The 17723-nt window shown below is 38.1% G+C and overlaps 1 protein-coding gene across 12 annotated transcripts in view; it reads right to left on the bottom strand.

The window, feature by feature from the left end:
• Nucleotides 1-17723, bottom strand: part of CYRIB (CYFIP related Rac1 interactor B) — a 147722-nt gene that overhangs the window by 23918 nt on the left and 106081 nt on the right. For 4 of the 12 annotated variants that reach the window (XM_055545779.1, XM_055545778.1, XM_055545780.1 and 1 more), the window contains 2 exons: nt 8514-8596; nt 1810-1931 (listed from right to left, as the gene is read on the bottom strand). In XM_055545779.1, the coding sequence (XP_055401754.1) occupies nt 1810-1931; nt 8514-8586 (195 nt within the window). In that variant the 5' untranslated portion in view covers nt 8587-8596. Of the gene's footprint in view, nt 1-1809; nt 1932-8513; nt 8597-9504; nt 9588-17723 lie in introns of all 12 variants that reach the window. The other 8 variants (XM_055545783.1, XM_055545776.1, XM_055545784.1 and 5 more) reach the window with 3 other exon arrangements.

Raw genomic sequence — 17723 nt, 5'->3', positions numbered from 1 at the left:
TCACATGAGGTGGCCAAAGTACTGGAGTTTCAGCTTTAGCATCATTCTTTCCAAAAAACACCCAGAGCTGATCTCCTTTAGAATGGACTGGTTGGATCTCCCTGCAGTCCAAGGGACTCTAAAGAGTCCTCTCCAACACCACAGTTCAAAAGCATCAATACTTAGGCGCTCAGCTTTCTTCACAGTCCAACTCTCACATCCATACATGACCACAGGAAAAACCATAGCCTTGACTAGATGGACCTTTGTTGGCAAAGTAATGTCTCTGCTTTTGAATATGCTATCTAGGTTGGTCATAACTTTCCTTCCAAGGAATAAGCGTCTTTTAATTTCATGGCAGCAGTCACCATCTGCAGTGATTTTTGAGCCCCCCAAAATAAAGTCTGTCACTGTTTCTACTGTTTCCCTATCTATTTCCCATGAAATGATGGAATCAGATGCCATGATCTTCGTTTTCTGAATGTTGAGCTTTAAGCCAACTTTTTCACCCTCCTCCTTCACTTTCATCAAGAGGCTTTTTAGTTCCTCCTCACTTTCTGCCATAAGGGTGGTGTCACCTGCATATCTGAGGTTATTGATATTTCTCCGGCAATCTTGTTTATAAAACTTGAAATTCACAGAAATGGTTACATGCCTTCATCTACTGAAATCGTAAGGTTTTAACTCAGGCTAATGATACTGGCAAGATTAGTTTTCTTGCATTTATTCTTCAATAGTTACTAACTGCTTACCAAGCACTGTAGTAGGTGCTGATAACACAAAAATAAGAAAGAAACCTTCCTCAAGCTAGAAGGCTGAAGAAATAGACATCATTTATCAGTGATTTTTTTTAAAAAGTGGTGGCTACCGTTAAAAACAAAAATGTGCAAAGTGCTATGGCAAAAGAGTACAGGGAAGCAGATTACTGGGATTTGAAGGAAGGATAGGAACTGAGCAGGAAAAGAAAAAAAGAAGTGCACGTTCCAGACAAGAACAAAGGCAAGGAATTGTACATGTGCAAGACATTCAGGAAACAAACAGTCCAGTGTAGGAGAGGTAAGAAGAAGAATAGAAGCAGAAGGTCAGGAAAAAAATGAAACAACAAAGTGTGAGATATGCCTTCAAGAAATATAATGAGAAAAAGAGACAGAAGGTCCAGAGGCCAGGGAGTTTCTTTGGGTAGTATAGGACACCCGAGTGTATGTGTGCATGCGTGAGGAAGAACTCAGTAAAAGAATAAGATGCAATTAAGAGAAGAAATTCAAAGAGAAAAGTTTCAGAGGAGGGTGGAGAACAAAGATAGAGAAGTTAGTCTTAGTAAGAAGTAAGGACACGGCTTCTTCTGGGGAAAAAAAAAATAAAAGCAATGGAAAAAGAGATGGATGAAAACCTGGATAATTTCAGAGGTTTGGGAGAAGAAAGCTGAGGGAGACCACACCATACATTTACTCTCTGGTGGCGTCAGACACAGTTGAGGGGGTCCAGACCACAAAGATGATTTTGGTTTTCTCCTAGAAAGCTTAGGAGGAGCAGAAAGATAGACTGGCAGAACAGAAAAGGCATAGAATGCTTGATGGTCTCCCCTCCAAAAACAGTATGAACAGCACCCCCGTGGATACTGTAAATTTCAGGTATGAGAGTAAACCAAAAGAATTCTCTTTAATATATATAAATTACGTAGTTATAGAACCTTGTATTGTTTACCCTTATATCACTGCAACCACTTCTGAAATAATGCAAGTAATCTTCCTTTAAATAACTCTGACTATGGAAACAGACAACACAATATAGGAAACAATAAAGATTAAAAAGAGGGACAGGAATTTTCACCTCCCGTATTTCATGGCCAGCTCCTCTATACGACTGCAAGTCCTCCAGGATGCCTTCTGCATCTTTTAGAACCACATTCACCTGGTTATAAATTTCCTTCTCAGACTCTGTCGGCTGGGCATCTAAACAGCAGGAAAGCACAAGAAAATTTACAGTCACATGATTTTTTTAAATACATGTATAATAACTCAAGTATTAAATAATCCAATTTTCTAAAAAGTTGGTTTGACTTAACATTTTTTCCAATGCTAACTTCACACTTCTTAAAAAGACTGGTCATTTTTCCATAGTTCATATTCCATATTTGAATAACTAGCCTCATGTTGGGAAATAGCATAGAGAAGCAAGGAACACCAAACATTATTATTCAAGTTACAAATCATGATGTGTTATATTAAACAAATGAGAGTTGTAACTCAAAAATTTTAATTGTCAGTGTATACTCACTGTTTCTACCATACTCACCACTAACAGTAGTAACTGAAAATCCATGAATAGCCATCTATTTAACTCAACAGAAATGAAAGGCTAACTAATGTACCTGGCTCATCTACAGTTTAAGACGTAAACTACTTTCCTATAAAGTTCACTTTAATGACTGAGTTTTGATATAAAAAATTAGAAACTAAGAAAAAAGACTTTAGTGGTTCTAAAAACCACTTTATACTCTGACCCGTGAACTTCTCTTCTGATGAACAAAAGGTGCAGATTACTATGCAGAGGAGTTTGAGTTATGAAATGACTCCAGAATTACTAGGCTACTAAAAACTAGATACTTTAAGATACAATATTATCACTGAAATTTTGAACTATTAATGCAAAAACTGAGTTTCTATATACTTGGGACCGAGTGAGAAGAAAAATGAAGGAGGAATTATAAAAAGCATAGTTAGGAACACAAACATATGGGCACTTCCACCATGTGTGGCGTTAGCCGCAAAACATAGGTTTTAATAGATGAGTATTCTGGATTTCTCTGTTAAGGCCCGAGGTGACAAAAATCCTGTTTTTAATACCCTAGTCATTTGTTTTGCTAAGGATAAATCTTTTTTATTCAATACATTTGATTTTTGGTGGGGGGAAATGAGGGAAATGGATGTTCTGTGAGGAATCTGAGTTTTTCATAAATCTTTCCCACTAGACTATATTCAAGACTACAAACAAGGCAAAAAGCACTTAAAATAATAAACATTATGATTACCATAATGTTTTAGAGAGCAATTGTGGTGTCAGAATTCCTCCATGTTAAAATTTTCTCTTATACTCTGGAGGGTAGGGGAGGCAGACCAAATTTATAAAATGAATTAAGAACATTTCTCATAAATATTGTTTACCAATCATATAATACTAGAACCTAGACTTTTCTGCACATACTCTACCTTCCCATAAATACACAAAGATCTATTTATTCCTTTCCTTAAAAATTTTTTAAAAACTTAGTTCACACACGAAACTAGAAGTCCAGGTGCCTAAAACCTGGAACTTTACTTTGTGCTTAAGGCAAGTCATAATTCAATTTCCTTTATTAAACTTGCCAACTAGTCAAAAATATATCATTTATATTCTTAAATCAACAATTACAGTACCAAACTTTAATTTCAACACTTAAGACAGTACTACAGCAACAGTAAGAGTAACATTCACATGCAAAGCCAACTTAAGAATTTGTGTTCCCAAGTCTGTTTCCTTATTTTGAAACTCTCCTTTCAGAAATCATGTATTTTTTTTTTTTAATGAAACTGCTATGACAAATTACACAAGAGGAATCGACTGAAAAATTTAAAAGACTCTGTGTCCAAAGCTATAAAGGTATTACCAGGAGCAAATACTGATATTATAGCTAAATGATTTTTTTAAAAAAATCAGAGTTTGTCATTTAGCGGTAATATTTTTTCATTTAGCCAGGCCATATTCTCCAGTCATAATTAGACACACACTAAAAAAAGTACACTTCAGTTATAACTTTTTATACTTACACCAGATGCAGTAGAGAAAAATTTTACATGCAAAAAACAGCAGTTTTATACTTTCCATATGAAATTATGAAACTACAGACATAACATCAATAGTAGACACGTATCATAATTTGAATTCATGAAGTGGGAATTCATGACAAAAGACAATATTTTGACTGTTATATATTAAAAGATATTTGTGAAGTTTGAAAACGCTAAACTATGTATTTTGGGTGTGGTGACTAGCTGTTAACAGAAAAACATGACACTGAGAATTATATACAAAAGAAATATTATCAGGGAGATTTAAATAGACCTTGGAAGTGGTTAATCATTATTAAAGGTTTAATAAGTTACCAAGAAATTTAAAAATAAAGGAGAAGATTCCAGTTTCCCTTAAGGGTGGAAAAAATACCCAGCACCACACTGATCAAACATTTTTTAGACTGTCACAGGAAAGTCACATTGATAATTTTGAAAGCTGCTGAAGACTGCTGCAGAAATGAAGACAGACAGAAAAGAGCAGACAGGTAAGCACTGCTTTACTGACAGCAAGTCATGCAAAAGGCGGAAATACTTGGGAGGGGAAAGGACTGCGTAAAATAAGGCATATTTCCCCAAAATGAGATCAACCAAGACTTGTCACTTTGATTTTTCATAGCAAAAAATGAAAAATTTAATTACTTGAGGAAAAACATATCACTTAGCCAATTAACAAAAGGACATTCGATTGCAAAATGCTATCTACTACTGAGAGTGGGCATAGTGATTACTCATCAAGCTTAGTTTTAAAAGCTGTTCAAGGGAAATTAAAGCATGTTTCAGTTGCTCTTACTATTTGAAGGTAGAATTAATTATTTTAATAATTTCACACCAGTTTCCTACTGAAGAGTCATTGAAAATAACTGCTAAAATTGACGTTGTTATGGTACAGAGGCAAAGATGAGTTACAAAAGGAAAAAAATTTTAAGTCACATAAAAATTGTAATTGTGACATAAGAGGTCTGTCTGCTTTAATCTCATTCATTCATGCAGTAAATATTTATAATCCCACTGAGGCAGGGTATGTACAGTACATACCACTGTTCAGTATATAAACTTAGTACCTAGTAGATTTTCAATGATAAATAATTGTTGAATGAATGAGAAGGTATAGATTTATAAATATGCCTCCAGCATGTGTTAAAGAAGGCTATTATGCATTTTTATATCTAAACAAAACAACCCTACATCATTTTAGAAAAATAAATATAAGAAAACGCCATCAGAAATTTCAAGTACAGGGCAAAAGCAACTGAAAATATATAAAAGGTAAAATGGAAAAAACAAGAGACTAAGAGAGTGGGTACTATCAAATTATTTTTTGACTGGCGGGAGAGGGGAACAGGAAACACAAAAGACACAAGAATTCAAAGAAATGCATGACTAAGTGGAAAGGCTCTATAACAAAGAATTAGAGAAAGTAAGAGTCTATTTCTCACAAATAACCACCTATATTTACTCTTCTATTTGGTCTACCTGGAGTTACACAATCAAGGTTAACTAATGAATACTGAACTTCTGTGATCATGAAGCACCTTGCTAAGGTTGGGAAGGGACATAAAAATAAAGGTCCCTCTCCTCGCAAGAGACAACTGGGTGAACTAATACACATAGTAGTTACTCAGGCTAAAGATCTGTCATTAGAATGAGCTATAAATTAACAATGTCATAAAATAAGAAATTTCAAGAACTAGAAGAGGCTGTATAGGCCCCGATTCAGTGCTTTTAATGTGCTGTCATTAGCATAACTTGGCAAATTTTATGGGGCAACTCTGGACTTACATATTAATTAAACCACTATTCTTAAAATAAAATCATATAGGGATAATTTAAGAAAAAGACCTTCTTTCTAGTACCTTGAGTAGATAATAACGCTTCACTGAACACAGAATGTCATTTCATGCCTTAAGGCTTTTTTTAAAAAACATGTTGTTCCTTTTTCTCCACAACATCCTGCACTAAATTAGCATGAAACATTCTCATCACCCGTCACAACCCAACTCTAATAAATCACTGTCAGGAATTCTCTCATCATGTCCAATCCACTCATAGGTAAAGTTAATCCCTTTCCTGACCTATATACTTTGAATGATGTAAATAATTAGCTTGCATTTCTATCTATTCTACTGGATTGAGAACTCCCCAAAGGCGAGGGTTGTTTGTTAGTTATCTTGGCATCCCCAGTACCTATTGGCTCGCACACACGAGGCAAGCTGAAGCGAAACACTGTGTGTGTGCAAGCACATATATTAAGGAGTAATGATGTACTTTAAAGACAGTCTTCATTTTGTAAAATATAGGGGTCCATTAAATCATAGTTCAAAATTACTAGAACAGTTCATTTTTATACAGCTTGATGCAAAATGCCAATATATCTGTCTGTATGGTACTGTTTCTATAGCCGCCCAACCATGGAGAACTAGGTAGGCTTAACCAATTAAAATGATGGTAAGAGTAAAGCTAAATTATTCTGGTAACCTAAATATTACAGCTTATCTAGAACTAAATAATGTATTAAACACTGTTTAATAACAGAGTATGACTTTAATCTCATCAGCCTATGAACGGGCAAATCAACTGTGTTGGCAATTTTGAATCTGGTATAAAACCGTTAAAAAGAAAGGAAGTTTCAAGGGGTCACTATAGTAGCTGAATGATAAAATACACTTTTACAAATGCACATTTCCAAAAAGAAGATAAATATGCAGATGGATGAGAGGTAAAACTCATTAAGACAACTCTGATGTTAGATTCAAAAGAAAATATATTTACAAAATGTAACTAAGAATTAACAGAGACAAACTCTGACCTAGTTTGCAGTCTGTTTTCACTACATTTCATTTACAGGTTACCAGTAAGTGTCAAAAGTTTTACATTGGTTGATATAAGCAACAAATACTTAATTTATATCTGCCTTTAGGAACTTAACACTTTATATGTAGTTCTTCATTGTTGGTTATCCTTGTAATTAATTTTAACCTTTTCCTGCTACTACATTAGCTATTTAAAATTTAAGAATCATGATCCAAACCCTCACAGATTAGAAAACCAAGATCAAATAATCTTGAAAACTACAGTAAATTCATGCTTCTCACTTGACCACAACATAATGCTAGGTTTATAAAAAGATCAAGTGCCAAGTCTTGAACAAGATCTTGACTGTATCAAAGCCAAGATTCTGCAAATGTAAGGAACTTCAGACAAAGATAATAAGGAGACAGGATAGCAGAAAAATATACAACAGCAAGTTTGAAACAGATGCAAGTAAACTAAAATACAGCTCTAATGTAAGCTGCCTCATCTGAAAGAATAACCCTCAAGTCAGCAAACTGCTCAATATCCCCAAGCTGATTAAAATTCATGCTAAACATGCATTTAAAATAGCAGTGTTAAATTGTTGAGAAGGGTCAAGAAAACTATCATTCAATAACATCGTTCCCTAAAAACCAAACAATATGGTCCTGATGTTGACATGACTACTCTTCATTAGCCTGCAGAGTACGCAAACTGTCAGTACGAAACATCAGCAGGAATGTAATAAAAGCGGAAAAATATCAGAGGCCACAGACTGCCCCATTAAATGGAGACAAACTATAAATTAATGTGCTCATATGATCTGTCCTCGTTTAAAGAAAAAAAAAAACAAATTATTCGTAAACTAAAATGAACTGTATAACATCACATAAACTGAAGTTGATGGAAAAAATGCAACATCTCTGGGGGGATTTATTTAAAGGATTTGTTTTAAAAATCATAAAATGTCTTAAGTTTGTAAAACTCTGTTCAAATGTTTTAATCTCAGATGAAAATGCAAGTGGTAACATGATTTATAACCTAAAGGCTCTTCACCCTTTCCTAACAATTTCTAATGATCAGTTAAAATAGCAACATTCACACTAAAACACCAATTGAATATCACTGTTCCCGATTTGACAACCAGACAAGCTAAAGCAATACTGACAGCCAAAAAAGCAAAAGCCTTTCAACATGCACGGAGGTCAATGACACTTACCTGCCACTCTTAGACCATATTACAATAGGTCATGCAACATAAAACAAACAGAAGGCAAATTACTTAAAGGTCTGTGAACCTATTATTTTTCTTTTTATTTAGAGTTAGAAAAAAAATGAATTCCTGAAATAAATACATATAATAAATTTAACTTTTAAAATCAGTTATCTGCAAAGATTAAATAATTAAGGTTCACACTTACCTTTTAATATTATGCCCAAATTACTGAGCTTTGAATGGCCTTCATGAACAGATTTTATATTCAAAGTATTTCAATAGGTACAAAGAGTAATTGAAAACTAATCAATTTTTCTCAACTACAGTAAAATTTTCCCCAAATATTGCTTCTAATTAACAAATCTTGAAGAAGCATATCCTTTCCACCAAAATCTTTTCACAAAAATATTTTCAGAGCATCTCAAATGTTTTTACTAGAGATCTCAAATTATAAATTAATGTCCAACTAAGAGATATAAATCTCTTATAAAAATTCAAGTAAAAAACATTATCACAATTTAATCTATAAAATATGACTTCCAGTTCTAGAAGGCACAAGAAGTTTTACTCAAACAATTCATAGCTCAGTCATGCAAAGCAAAAGTTAAAAAGATGGCAAAGTGGAAACATTCATTTAGTGCAAGACAAACGCAGTCTACTGCAGGCAAAGAAAAATAGATATAAAATCATCTTCTCACTTTCAAAATCAAGGAAAAAATTTGGCCCCTGCTCAAGGTCTGTGCATGTCAAAACTTTAAGAAGATTCCCCATGTTAAGGTACCTGTCAAGACAAGAATGAGAAAAGAGAAAATATCCCTTTACAAAAAAGAACATCTGAAATTTAACTTAAAAAAAAAAAATCGTAACAGGGAAAATGTTCATTAGGCCATGAATTCGTCCTTCAGGTTACCCAGACTGTGCTCGGGCAGTCAGCAAAGCGGGCTCTCCAGGTGCTGATATGTAGGACCTAGAGATGAAATGTAGTTTTCCTGTACACAATGGCACAACTGTTGCTCTAATTCTTCTTAAAATTCTCCCAAGTTTCATTAATGGCCTTATAATGAAAAATTCTTTAAGTATTCCAATAGTGCTAGTATTCTGAAAAAGAAATTTCTGATCAAGAATTATTCACAGGTAATCTTGTTTAATATTGCACTGAAACAACAATTTATTTTAAAGCCAAATGTTAAGAGTTTCGGCCACAGCTCACCTTTGCTTTCATCTTAAGAGTAGCAGAATATCAGACTACTTCCTGTATGCCGTTCAACAAAGCATGTATTTCTAACCGAATTTGGATTCTCAATAATTTGTGGAAGTTATTTAAAGAATTGATTCTGGATATGCAGCACAACTCTGATTCTTCACATGAATGGAATTACGATAGGATTATAAGCAACCAGATTGCTGGGCAGTCACCGAGGCATACTGTTAGAACGCTCATCATAAGGCAGTCGCTTCATGGACTAATGAAAGGACAGCACGGGCTCCACACTCAACATGATTCGGCAAATGGAGAACGAAATCATACATATGATGGCGATGTTTGCCTACGATTAGGAAAAAAAGTCATGCAAATTTTGTGTGATTCCCATATTTTATTAACAAATAGCTGGCCTTCACTGTGGTGTGAGTTTTAATTTCTTTCACCTTTACCATTATGCACCAGCCGTGAGGGGCTAAGAGACTTACTTTCAAAGTCCAAGAAAAAATGTGCTGCATTGTGGTCTATGTCCCTGGTTAGCACCTTAATGAGATTACCCATGCCAGCAAACCTAAAAATAAAAATGGCAACATCGTTTAGTTCCAGTAAAAAAAGTTTTAAGCAGAGGCCTGGGATTCGGCAAAGGCTGGCTTGCTCGTAATTACCAACAGGTGCAGGTTTATATGCTTCTGGCTTTGAAAATTTGGAACAACAAAAGCACATTTGGCTCTCAGTTTATAGCCCTTGTCCCTTTTTTCCACATATCAAAAAATGTACATAAAGCAAAACTGGAAAGAAAAATTAGATTTTTACATTTAGCTTACAACAGTTACATTTCATTAACATCTATGCGAGCACTACTCCTTTAAAATGCTTAAGGCATATATTCTCAATTTAAATTAACATTAAGAATAGATTTCTCACCTAAGGAAATATTGAGACCATTATTTTTAAATACTGGGGATATATTCCCTCTTGTAGAAGCAAATCCTATTAGGAGTATAAAGAAGACAGTATTCAAACCATACTTAACCATTAAAGACTGAAAGGATATATCAATTAATGACTCATTTTTTAAATTTTACCATACATAAACCAGTATTTCACATTTTCTATATTTCTAAGATTAATCAAACTTTTTATTATTTAACTCATAGGTTGATTATTCAACAATATCAACTGTACACAAAGTATGTAACTTAGGAGTTAACACAGCAAACCAACATAAAGGGAGCCAGCAAATATTACAATTCTTTAAGTTTGCAGAGGAAAAATAATGCATTGATATAAACCTTGCCCAAGAATTTGCCATGACTCAGTGGGGATGAAGGTGTAAGGAGGGGTCAGGCTCCTCCAGGAAATCAGATTCACACCTTAAAGATGCAGCAGCTACAGGGAAGGCAGTCTAAGGCACCACAAACAGCCCCTCCCCTCCCCTCCTCTAAGCTCCATGCTTTTCCTCCAAATATGGAAGCTCTGGTAAAGAGCATGGCACTAAGTGAAATGCAAAGTAACAATATTTTCATCAATGAAAGAAAACACCTTATTACTCTACCCCTATTACAAAAAAGTCTGAAAAGAGAGCACCTGGCGTCCTGTGCTGCGCTCCCTTCCTCCACCTACTCTCTGCACACTGACATATGTTCCTAAGCGCGTAACGGTTATTCACTTCACAGACCAAAATCTGATGGACTGGCATACACTTCTTAGAAATGTTAAAAGCAATTTAGCTCATTCACAGCAATGGTTAATACTGAAGGGACCCCTCTCTTAAAATAATGCCCCTTACGGCAGCAACAGGGATCTATGTTATTTTTGATACTAAAATTCCTATTACACACAATTTCACTGAAAGGATTTTGTACAATGTATGACACAGATGGACTGTCTGAGATTAAAACTAAAAGAGAAATATTTCATCTTAATTATCTTCTATACTGTAAAAAGTTTAATAATACCAAGCTTTTATATACAAGAAAAAATAAAACATCCAAAGAATTACCTCAAAGTATTACTAAATCTATTCAATAAAGTTTTTAGGAACATCTGGGAAAAAACTATTTCACAGCTTCAACTTTCAAAACCTTTCAAATATATATGGAGTATCTGTTTCCAAACATATATAAATTCTGTCACTAATAAGAACTAAGACCAAATATACAAAGAATTACCTACTGGTATCAAAACTTCAACCATAGATGGAAAATCAGCACGTGAAAGGACGGTAACTGTCTTTAAGAGGAAAAGGCAGCACGCCATTTGTTGTTAAAAGAGCTTAATCTACGGAATCAAATCAAAAGTTTAACTCTACCTAAAAAGCTGTTTGCCTTGAGGACAGTAGTCAACTTTCCTGGGACTCATTTTCCTCAGTAAAATACACATTTCATAGTAACCATCTTAAAAGGTTATTATGAGAGTTCAATGAGATTAAATACCGATTTATTGGCACAGTGTATGGCACACAGAAAGCATCCAATTAAAATGTTCCCTGTGTTATAAACCAAAATTCACAAAGTAACTTTAAAAAAATAATAATGGCTCTGTTTCTTTTAATACAAACTACATTTTTATAAATCACAAAACCCATGGCCCACTTCTCTCAAGAATATTGCTAAAATGCTGCCCTATAATTAGTCCTATGAGGCCACCACCAAGTAGAGGAGAGAGGGAGGAGAGAGAGATATAAGTTTCCTTACCTTAGTACTTGGATGCACACAGCTGTTCCTTAGGGAAAATACTGAAACTAGCCAAGTTTATCTGCTCCATTTTTCTACAACTCCTTCAGTAAATTTCTTCCACTACTTAGTCCTTCTTTCAAGGCACCCCAGCCTAACATGGCACTAATACCCCTCACCCTGCATCATACTTGGTCTTGACCTATTCATTCCTCACAAGTACACAAAGATTCAGAATCCTTTTACATCTTCATCCCAAACAGTGACTCTTAGTTAGAAAATGGCCCAGTTTATCTAGTACGGGTTTCTCAACCTCAGGACTACTAACACTTGGGGCCAAGTCTGGTGGCTCAGCTGGTAAAGAATTGGCCTGCAAGGCGGGAGACCTGGGTTCGATCCCTGCATTGGGAAGATCCCCTGGAGAAGGGAACTCACTCCGATATTCTGGCCTGGAGAATTCCATGGACTGTATGTACTGTCCATGGGGTTGCAAAGAGTCAGACACGACTGAGCGACTTTCACTTTCGTGCCTTTGTTGAGAGGAGTCTGTCTCACACTGGAAGGTCTTCAGCAGCACCTTGGGCCTCTACACACTAGATGCCAGTACTAACTAACCCACCACACAAGTTGTGACAGACAGAAATGATTCTGGAGAGCGGCAAATGTCTCCTAGGGGGCAAACTCCACAGCACACAGGAAGGAGGCTGTGCAGGCAACACACATCATGTGTTTCTTTGAACAAAAACCCATGGAATTTTTCAAAGGTCTGAAAATGGTTCATTATAATATTATCAGTTGTCCTATCTTTTAATGGTCTTCCCTGTAGCTCAAACGGTAAAGAATCTGCCTGTAACACAGGAGACCTGGGTTCGAACCCAGGGTCAGGAACATCCTCTGGAGAAGGGAATGGCAATCCACTCCAGTATTCTTGCCTAGAGAGTCCCATGGACAGAGGAGCCTGGCGGGCTACAATCCATGGAATTGCCAAGAGTCAGACACGACTGTGTGACTTAACACTACACTACACACTATCTTTTAATAAAGTCAAAGTTTAACTCAGTCCTATCCAACTCTTTGTAACCCAATGGACTGTAGCCCGCTAGGCTCCTCTGTCCATGGGACTCTCCAGGCAAGCATACTGAAGCGGGTACCCAATCCCTTCTCCAGGGGATCTTCCCAACCCAGAGAACCTGGGTTCTCCTGCAGTGCAGGCAGATTCTTTATCATATGAGCCACCAGGAAGCTTATTATTTTTTAATAATAAACAAAAAAATTAAAACCATACTCCTGCTGTCTTTAATAGTTTACAGTTAAAAAAAAAAACTCTCCATCTCCAGTGTGATCGATTTCAATACCTATGAGTTTGCTGCTGCTCAGTCGTGCCCAACTTTAGGTAACCCCATGGACTGCAGATCACCAGGCTCCTCTGCCTATGTGATGCTTCGGACAAGAATACTGGAGTCGGTGCCATTTCCCTCTCTATCTCCTCAGTGTGACTGTGACGTAACAGTATTTGTCAGTTCTGTCAGGTACCAGACTGCCAGGGTTTAATACCCGTCCCCACCACCACAGCTCTGCCACCTCTAAGCTTTGTGACTTCAGTCAAGTTTCCTCACTTCTCCATGCCTCAGTTTACTCATGTGTGTGCTCAGTCATAACAGACTCTTGTGACCCCATGAACTGTAGCCTGCCAGGCTCCTCTGTCCATGGGCTTTTCCAGGCAAGGACACTGGAGTGGGCTGCTATTTCCTTTTCCATCTCATCTGTGAAATATATATAATAACCACCTCCACTGCAGAGGGTTCATAAAATCATTAAACGGGTTAATGCAGTGTAAGCAAAACCTTCAGGACCACGCCTAGCAAAGCAGCCGCCGCCCTGGCTGCTGTCAGAGTGATCTGACTGACCCGCAGGGTCTGTTCCCAGCGGCATAACCTGTGCATGTGAGACTCTGGAACCTTGTATTTCCTGCCCTTGAGGAAGCCTGTCTGTCACAAGCCAACATGTAGTTGAGAGTCACACGACGTGTCCTCAAGTCCTTCATTTCTCATTCAATTTGTTCCCAAGTTTCAGCTGCTGCCATTTGCCTCAGTTCAGTTGCAAGATTTTCCTCTGGTTTTAAGGTACCCTAGTTTCTTTCAATCAATGTCCCTTTTACCTTTTTAGTTGAGCAGAGTCTCTGTCATTTGCATCTAAAAGAGTTCTAATACGATCTCTGAATTTCAGATGAATAAATGAACCTGATACAAAATACATAAAAGATTTTTCACATTATATAAAACTTGGTCCAAAATACTGACAGACTTGAGAGGCACCATTTCAAAGTTAAATAATAAAAATTACTATTTACAATGCTAAACGGTAAGTCTGACAATCTGAATTCAGGAGGAAAAAGTAAAGAATTTCCTTTTGATTTGCTTTTTATTGTAATTCTTGGATTTAAACTAAACATAAATATTTACTAAATAAGCTAACAAGAAATTTAATACGCAGAAATCACATATAGTTTACTTCAAGTGTTTGCAAGGTTTCTGGTGGAATTTTCTGACCATGAGCTCTAATTTATATGTTTGTTTCAAAATTGGCAGCTTATCTGGAAAAGAACATGTTCTTCCCGGCTGGTAGTCTGTCAAATGTATTTCTGAGCTCACAAAAGGCACTTATAAATACACCAGACCATTTTCCCATACAACATTTGAAAAGAAGTTTCCTTAACTAGAGTAACAGAAGCCCCTGGAGACACAACTACATGGTACAGTTAATGGGCTATTTCATCCTTCTTTCCAGAAAATTCCTAAGAGATGCTGCTACTTCATTTACCCTTTTGAGCTCAGGGGGGTCTTATAATGCTGTCTCCTCTGCCTAGAATGCTACTTTCAAGGGTTTTTCCCACAGCTGGCTTCTGTTCATCCCTCAGTGTGTATGAGTGCTTACTCGCTTCAGTCGTGTCTGACTCTTTGCAGCCCTATGGACTGTAGCCCGCCAGGCTCCTCTGTCCATGGAATTCTCCAGGCAAGAATACTGGAGTGGGTTGCCATGCCCTCCTCCAGGGATCTTCTTGACTCAGGGATCTAACTCTGTCTCCTACAGCTACTGTACTGCACGCCGATTCTTCACCGCTGAGCTACTGGGGAAGACCCTTGCCCTCCAGGCCTCGACTCAAACACCCCCTCTTCGGAGAGGCTTTCGTCCCTAGCCTTACCAACAGTAGCTGTGCCCTGCCCGGTTATCTTCCATCACATTGCCCAACTCTCTCCTTCAGCACACCTAACATATTCTGAATGACTCTGGTTAGTGTCAGTTTTGTTCACATCCAGTTTATAAATTTAATAAATACTTCTTGGTGGGGGAAGAAGGAAGGAAAACTCAAACATACTGACAAGATTCACTATAAATCACAGTTTCTTAAAGTGGACACGATTAACCCTGTATTTCTTTGTTTGAGGGCTGTTCCCTACATTGTAGGACGTTTAGCAGCGTCCCAGGCCACTACCCACTAGACACCTGGTATCACACCAACACCCAGCTGTGACCACCGAGGTCTCCAGACATCATCAACTATTCCCCAGGGGGCAAAACTGCCCCCACGTAAGAGCCACTGCATTAAACGTGTGACCATGGACATGAAGCGCGCTCTCAGGTTAGCTGAGCAATCCTACTCTCCTCTCCCCACCTCTACTAGCTGACTATTCCACAGGCTTTTAACAAAGAGTGCCTCAAACCTCAACCAATGGATATTCCATCCTCACATGAAGAAATGACTTCCTTATATTTTTACCCCCCAAAAGAACAAGAAAAGGAAACACCTACTGTCCTTTATACCCCTCTTATTTCATTAACAATCACTTGCTTTACCTCTGCACCTGTTCCTGACAGACGCCCTTCCCTCAGGGGCCTGTTCTCCTCTCTATATGAAAAGCAAGCCTTCACATCCTCTCTACAATTGCATCATCCTGCCCATCCTCCCTATAGCAACCTGTCAAACGAGTTGTAACTATGTCTTCCTATTTTTCTACCTTTCATTCTCTCAGCTCATTCCAGTCTGGCTTTTACGCCCAATACTACTATGAGGAAGCTGGTCCTCTGTTAAGCTCACTCAGACCTGCATCTGGTAAAATCCAAAGGCCAATTCTCACAGCTCAACTCACTGGACCTCTTAATAGCCTTTGACCCAATTTATTATTTGCTCCTTCCTCAAACATTTTCTTCATGTGACATTTAGGGTAATACATTCACCTGAGTTTCCTTCTTGCTTTACGGCTATTCTTCTTCTATACACTCCTCTTTGGCATACATGCAGCTATTTCTCCCATCTTAATACAAAGCAAAGACTCATCTGGATACCATCTCCTGCCCCAGCTCCCACTCTATTCCCAGCTTCTATGTGCAGGAAAATTCCTTAAGAAGATCTGCCTACACTCAATGTCTTTTATTTCTCTGTTAAGTCCACTCCAACCTCGCTTTCTGCCCAATCCTATACCAGCAAAATTGCTCTGGCAAGGTCATCAAGTAACACCCACTGATAATTCCAATGATCAGCTCTCAAGTCCACAGCTTATTTCACCTGTCAGGAGCATCTGACATAGCTGACACTCATCCCCTCCTTAATACACTTTCACCATTAGCTTAAAGGATGCCCCATCTCACCTCCTTCACTGCTCAGCAGCCTGCTTCTTGCCACCATCACCTCCTGCGGGGATGCCTTTAAAAGCCTCCTAACTGCTTCTACCTTTGCCTCCTGCTACAATCTCTGAGGCAAAGCAATCTTTCAAAAATACAAATGGACATCTCTACTCCACTCAAAAACATGCAATGGCTTACTCCTACACTCAGAATAAAATCCAAACTCCTTACCAGGTCGTACAAAACATGACATGATTTTTCCCTGATTCACTCCAGCCTCACCTCCCATCACTCTCCACAGCAGCCTGCTGCAGTTTCTCTAACACAGCAAGACTTCTCTCTCCTTGGAGTCTCTGAACTTGCTTTGCCCTGGCCTGGGATGCTCTGCCCACAGACCTTTCTTTAAGTGATAAGCTACTGCACTTCCTGCGGTCGTCGCTTCAATTAGACCCCCTCAGAGAGTGCTTCCTTCACCAATCTTTCCATCATACCTCTTCTCTCTTTCTCCTCTCTGTCCCCTTCCCAAATTGATGGTTAGCACCATCTAACACATCCTCATTCCTTTGAGTATCTGTTTAGTCTGTCTTCAACTGCAAGGAGAACTCTAAGGAGACAGGAGTTTTGCTTTGTATACTATTCTATCCCCCCGAAGAAGGCAATGGCACCCCACTCCAGTACTTTTGCCTAGAAAATCCCATGGACAGAGGAGCCTGGTAGGCTGCAGTCCATGGGGTCGTGAAGAGTTGGACACGACTGAGCGACTTCACTTTCACTTTTCACTTTCATGCAATGGAGAAGGAAATGGCAACCCACTCCAGTGTTCTTGCCTGGAGAATCCCAGGGATGGGGGAGCCTGGTGGGCTGCCGTCTATGGGGTCGCACATAGTCGGACACGACTGAAGCGACTTAGCAGCAGCAGCAGCAGCTATCCCCCATATCTAGAATAAAGCCTGGGATGTTGCAGGTAGTAATAAATATTTATTGAATAACTGCATGATTAAAAATACACGAAGAACTTCCCCGGTGGTACAGTGGATGAGAATCCGCCTGCCAAGGCAGGGGGACACGGGTTCAATCCCAGATCTGGGAAGATCCCATGTGCTGAGAAGCAACTAAGTCCGGGAGCCACACCTGCTGAAGGCCGTGCCTAGAGCCTGTGCTCCACAACAAGAGAGGCCACCGCAGCTGGGACAAAGAGTGCCCCTGCTCTCTGCAACCAGAGCTGCGAGCAGCAATGACACAGTGCAGTGGTTTTGGCGGGGGGTGGGCAAGAAATTAAAATGTGTCTGTAAAATTATAGGAGTATTCCAAAGAGGAGAAAACAAATACCAAAATAAACACTGACAACTGAAAACTCTTGAGTTGAAAAAAGAAAAAAAAAAAAAAAAAAAGACCTGAGAATTTAGGAA

Source organism: Bubalus kerabau, chromosome 14 (assembly GCF_029407905.1).
Source record: "Bubalus kerabau isolate K-KA32 ecotype Philippines breed swamp buffalo chromosome 14, PCC_UOA_SB_1v2, whole genome shotgun sequence".
NCBI classification, from domain to species: Eukaryota; Metazoa; Chordata; class Mammalia; order Artiodactyla; family Bovidae; genus Bubalus; species Bubalus kerabau.
The sequence above is the reverse complement of the archived record's forward strand: the minus strand, read 5'-3'. Positions and strand labels throughout refer to the sequence as shown.